The 5,773-nt window shown below is 53.6% G+C and overlaps 1 protein-coding gene across 2 annotated transcripts; it reads right to left on the reverse strand.

The window, feature by feature from the left end:
- Positions 1 to 227: 227 nt before the first annotated feature.
- Positions 228 to 5,371, reverse strand: NKX6-1 (NK6 homeobox 1). 2 transcript variants are annotated; one of them, XM_072973451.1, is made up of 5 exons: positions 5,256 to 5,353; positions 5,059 to 5,159; positions 4,702 to 4,929; positions 2,826 to 2,998; positions 228 to 670 (listed from the first exon to the last, which is right to left on the reverse strand). In XM_072973451.1, exons 1-5 carry the CDS (start codon positions 5,351 to 5,353, stop codon positions 413 to 415), a joined length of 858 nt encoding a protein of 285 aa, XP_072829552.1. In that variant the 3' UTR covers positions 228 to 412. The 2 variants fall into 2 exon arrangements, with proteins under 2 accessions (XP_072829552.1, XP_031544423.1); XM_031688563.2 differs by having other exon boundaries at positions 4,702 to 5,371.
- Between the last annotated feature and the right edge of the window lie 402 nt (positions 5,372 to 5,773).

A 5,773-nucleotide genomic window follows, 5' to 3' on the forward strand; every position in this document is an offset into this window, starting at 1 on the left:
ATGGGTCAGGATTACCTATCCGCGCCCCGCCCCGGCCGGCCGCGAGGCAAAGGCGGGGGCGGGGGCGGGGGCGGGGGCGGGGGGAACGCGGGGCCTGGGGGTGGGGGTGGGGGTGGGGGTGGGGGAAAGGGCCAGGACACCCAGCGGGGCCAGGAAGGTGGCCCAGCTGCGGGCGTCAGTTGCGCGATTGGTGCCGTGCATTTCGTGGTCCTCTCTGCCTTCTTATCATCCTCCGAGTCTCTCCCCCGCCCCCCTCAACTTCTAGGTTAAAAAAATAGACATGTACATCTCAGAAAATAGCAAAGGGCCCCCGCAGGCGGGGCCGTGTCCTCCGGGCCTCAAGGGGCGGGAAGACGGGACGCGGTCCCCGCGGTGCCCGCGGAGTGGCCGGAGGCCGGCGGGCGGCGGGCGCTCAGGATGAGCTCTCGTTCTCGGACGCGTGCAGCAGGAGGCCGCCGCCGCCGCTGCTGGACTTGTGCTTCTTCAGCAGCTGCGTGATTTTCTCGTCGTCCGAGTTGGGGTCCAGGGGCTTGTTGTAGTCGTCGTCCTCCTCCTCGTTCTCCGAGGCCCCCTTAAGCCGCTCGGTCTCCGAGTCCTGCTTCTTCTTGGCCGTGGCCATTTCGGCCGCGTGCTTCTTCCTCCACTTCGTCCGGCGGTTCTGGAACCAGACCTGGGGGCCGAGAAATCGAAGAAGAGGGGAAACAGGAGAGGAAGGAATTTAAGGCGTGCAGTGCCAAGCAATGCCTCCTCTCCCACATCCCAGAGTCGCTCCTGCGGGCCGCTGACGGCTGGACACACTCCCTCAGGGCCCTCCCTAGTCTAAGCCGTCAAATCGGTCTCCATCGCCCCAGCTTCCTCCGAGTAGCAGGCACCAACAAACTGCCGTTGCCATAGTGATAGTAACACAAGAGTATTGAGGCTGTCAGTGAGCGATTTCTCAGAAGAGAAGAAACTTGGAAACTTAAAATGAGTTTCCCTAAAAGAGTCCGCTTTCCCACTTTCTAGTTTGGAATAGAAAACTTTTCCCCTTCGTAATATTGCCCCACAATGACTGTGATTTTATTCATTTTTTACTTTCTTAGATTAAGATATTCATAGAATCTGAAGTGTACTTGCTTTTTTAGTGTGATTTGTGAGAGAAGAAACAGCATTTATCCCAATTACCTCTGTTCTTTTCACTTTTGGGTATTTGTTTCACTTACCTCAAGTCTGAATACACACAAACACACAAGACACTCCCTTCCCCATTTACACTTGTTATATATGATGTAAAGTTTTTTAAAAATCTGCTAAAACAGAAACCTCAAATCAGTAATAATAACCAACATCAATGCATGAAAATATTTAATAGCTCAGCCAAAATCGTAGCAGTAGGTTGTCTCTCTTCGTCTCTCCAGTTTAATGTTTTTCATAAAACCAAAGTCAAGCAAGAATTTTCATCAGGTATTTTTTAAAAGTGAAATTTTGCCAATTATTTCCCACTATTAGTATACGTAGTCCTTCAATTATTTTAATATTGCTCCCCTTAAGACATTCATTTTTGCACAAATATTTAAGCCTATCGATAGAGTTCATTTAACATCGTGTTTGATACACATATTTTAACCTAAAGCATCAGCAATAAGCAACCAATTTCCTAAACATATTGAATCGTCCCCTCTTTATGCTTCTCATCCATTTTTCTCATCTGTTATGTATTTACCTACAGAATCAGAATTGTTACAAAAGTGATTTTTAGTTTCTTTATACAGCTATAATAATTCACTTCTAGCCACACAGACATATTTATGGTGACAAATGAAGACCTCCAGATTACTGTGGTAGGGCCTGTACCAACCACTGCAAAAATAACTGTGATGGTACTCTAATAGTTACATACAAAATCACTCATGAAATGCATTTTATCATGCTTGTCCAGGGGAAAATACTCTAACCAGCAGATGTAGCTAACGTTATCTCTACTTAATTGTAAAAGCAACAGTATAACTAACAGACTTAGACAATATCCCCCCCAAGCCCCCAAATACAATAAAATGAAGAAGAGAAATGAAATTGAATACTGGAAATATAGGAAACCACTAGATTTAAGGTACCTAGCTGGCTCAATTCCTTTATTTTTCAGGGAAAGATTTCTCCAATTTGATTCCCTGGAAATATACTGTACAACTCAATTATAAGGTAAGTGACATTTTAATTATAAATTGTTGGCATAAACAATTTATGTAAAATATCTTACATCTATTGATAAGTTTATGTTTCATAGGATGGTAATAATGTCAATTTATTTGGAAAATTATTATTCGAAAGTGACTGTCTTCAGTTAAGCTATAAGCTGATGCGTCCATGCTAAGTGGTTAGATCCTGTGGAATGACTGTTTTCTTAACCTGCAAGTTAATATAGTAGCATTGTAATGCTGATCTACATTAGGAACTAGTGGAACCTGGATTGACAAACAAAAGCTTGAATATTCTTACAAATTAAATAAATAGAAGGTATCTAACTGGCCTGATCTATTACCCGGCTGATATTTCGGTAATGCTTTTATTCTCTAATAATGACGAGTTCCCCCAGCACATGCTGCTATCTAGATTAACCTAATTTCAAAGGCGGGGGCTTGATTCCTTTTGTTCATCAACAGTTTGCCCGCCCTCGAGACCCCAGAGCCTTTGTCACCTCTTAACCCCCTTCACTGGTCTCATCTCTCCCCAGGCTCCTCAGACCCGCGCCCCGCGAGCGGTTGTTTGTTACTTTAGGGTGTGCGTGTGTGTACTCGCGCGGCGGGGATGAGGGGGGCTACCCCTCGAGGTTTGCAAGGTCCACTCACCTTGACCTGACTCTCTGTCATCCCCAGCGAATAGGCCAAGCGAGCTCTCTCGGGCCCCGCCAAGTATTTCGTTTGTTCGAAAGTCTTCTCCAGGGCGAAGATTTGCTGGCCCGAGAATGTGGGTCTCGTATGTTTTCTCTTCCCGTCTTTGTCCAACAAAATGGATCCTTGATCTACGAAAACACATACACAAGGAAAGGGGGAAAACAATTGGTTACAAGCGGTTCAACTGAAAAGAAATGAACTCAAGAAAACAATGTTTTGGGGGGGGGGAGAAAGCTTATTCCGTGGCGGGCACCAGAGATGTCGTGGCGCTTCCAGCCTCACTGCATGTCTTCCTTTGCCTTTTTACGGCCACCTGTTTTTTAAAAGCCCAGTGTGTTTGTAGCAGCAGGAAATAACCTGCCCAACAACGATGTCCAACAGCGAGAGAGTACATTGCTAAACTTTGCCAGGGCGACTCGCTAGGCCCCAGTAAACTGATAAGTATTGAGGGAAATTAGGAGTGCCTAATTTAGTTGGTGCTTGCTGGGTTCCGGGGCCTTTGCTTAAGGATGACTAGTTTTGTTCCTTGAACGCTTTCCTAACCTGTGCCTGCGCAACAAAGGGTGCCTTGTTTTTGGAACACAAGAGAGCTAAATCGCCCCCAAGTCTAACGTCGCTGCGGTCGAGGGGGAAGGGGCGCCGTCTTTGTTGGCAGTCCCTACGTGGCCATCTAAACGAGTACAATAGCGTCTCCCCGACACCCTCATCTGTCCTGACCGCCCTCCATCCCCAAGGCTTCCCAAGTGAGCCTCTACTTGGCTCCCCGAACTTCCCTCAGTTACTGCCGCTTAAAGAGATCCGGAGACTTCGAAGAAACTTCAGGGACTCAGTCAAAAGCAAAGAACAGAGAGAAAAAAGGAGCCGGGGCTGAGCCGCAGATGCCACCGGGAGGATGAGAGCCTCTGCGGTGCGGTGGCCAATACTCTGGAAGACTATCGTGATCCTGGGTTAACTCAGTTGGTTTCAAGCAAGATCTCTGCGGGATGCTGCATCCTCCCAACCTTGTTCTATCACCTCGTTCTTCCTATGGTTCTTTCTCGGGTTGGGATGTTGAGAGCAACGATGCCCCTCAATACGTCCAGGCCCAGGGCGTCCCGCCCCACTCACCACCCCCCACCCCCACCCCCGAGATGGAGGCAAGTGGGAAAGCGAGGGTCCAGCGCTGGGGAGCCGCCCGAAGTGACTCCGCGCTCACCCTCCGCCGCAGGCTGCGGACTTGTCTTCAGTGGGCTCACCCAGGCTGAGCGTACTCAAGGGGCGAGAGCGAGGAGGTGAGGTGGGGACACCCTGGGCGGAGACGTTCATGCAAATACATGCGCTCGGCCCGGGGCTGTGGAGGGCTCGCCGCTGCCCGTCCCCGCCGGTTCGCAGAGAGGAGGCCAGTTAGTCTGCTGTAGGTCAAGCGAGACTTCAGCACTCAGACAGGAGCCAGGAAAGCAGGGATGCGGGCGGGACGCAGTAGCCTCTCCTGCCCACCCTACCGCTTTAACCCAGGCCAGGCCTGCGGATCTGGCCAGGCTGTTCCGGGAGCAGTCCCTGCCTCGTATGAGACACATACCCCGCACCACGTTGTGCTCCACGGAGACGCATGCACACCCGCTCCGCGAGGCGTGCCCAAGACTTGGGGAGCGGGTGGCGCTTGCACGCAACCACGCGAGCTCAGGAAAGCGAGAATCCCTCGCTAACGTCCTGGCCCAACCTAAATCGTGCAATTCCGGAGCTGCCAAACCACTCCGGAGGCAAAAGAGTGGACCGATCCGCACGCACACCAGGGGCCGTGACCTGAGAGCGGGCAGAACAAGCACAACTGGGTGCGAGCAATAGTACTCACGAGGGGTGCAGGCCAGGCGTGCGTCCCTCCAGGGCGGGCTTTGCATCACTCCTGGCCAGAAGATAGGTGTCCGACCGGGCAGCTCGGCTAGTGGCTTGGGGTACCGACCCACGGCGGCCACAGCCGCGGCGCTGGGGCTGAAGTAGAGCCCGGGCGGCGGCGGCGGCGGGCTCAGGCTGCTGAAACGGGGCAGGCCAGCCAGCAGCCCCGCGGGGGATGAGGCGGCGGCCGCAGCGGCCGCGGCCGCGGCTGCCGCGGCCGAGGCGGAGGAAGCAGAGGTGGACGAGGAAGAGGAGGAGGAAGAACCGGAGGGCGAGGCGGAGGGCAGGGCAGCCCCGGAGGCCACGGGCATGGAGGGCCGGCTCAGGATGTCGTTGATGCCGTGTGGGGTGGCGGCCGAGAGCTGCTGTGGGGGGCTGCCTAGGGACGAGAGCCCCCCCGCCGCAGGGGGCTTCAGGCTGCCTGGGTTGTGGGCGCCCAAAGGCGGAGAAGGCGACGACGAGGAGGACGAGGAGGATGAGGAGGAGGGGGGGCCGGCGGGCAGCGGGGGGTACGCAGCGGGGTACAGCGGGGTCTTCATTTCTGCCATACTGTGCAGGGCAGCCAGGGGCGGGCTGCTGAGCAGGAACGCGCTCTGCCGGGTGCCCTCCATCGCCCCCACCGCTAACATCCCACGGCCAGGCCGGAGCCCGCAGCCACGCAGCGAGGGCGCCGGCCGGTGCCCCCGGCGGGGCTCAGGGAAGCGAGAAGCGCCAAGAGCGCAAGCGAGGAGTCGCTCCGCGCACTCGGAGGCGACCTGCCAACTGGGCCGAGAATGCCGCCGCCGAGAGCTGCTCTCGGAGCTGCGCAGCAGTAATGTCCAAACACACCAGTCGAGAGGCAGTTCCTCTCTGAGACCAGAGAGAGTCCGAGTGGGTTTGGCGGTCCTTTCTCTTCTAGAGTCCTGGATTAAATCTCGGTCTCTTCTCTCTGCTTCACTTTTTCCTTGCCGCTCAAAGTGCGCTACTTCTCATCTTCTCTCCCCCGGAAATAAGCAAAACAAAACCCAGGCCGGCCCCAGAGAGTTTGTAAC

Source organism: Vicugna pacos, chromosome 2 (genome assembly GCF_048564905.1).
Source record: "Vicugna pacos chromosome 2, VicPac4, whole genome shotgun sequence".
NCBI classification, from domain to species: Eukaryota; Metazoa; Chordata; class Mammalia; order Artiodactyla; family Camelidae; genus Vicugna; species Vicugna pacos.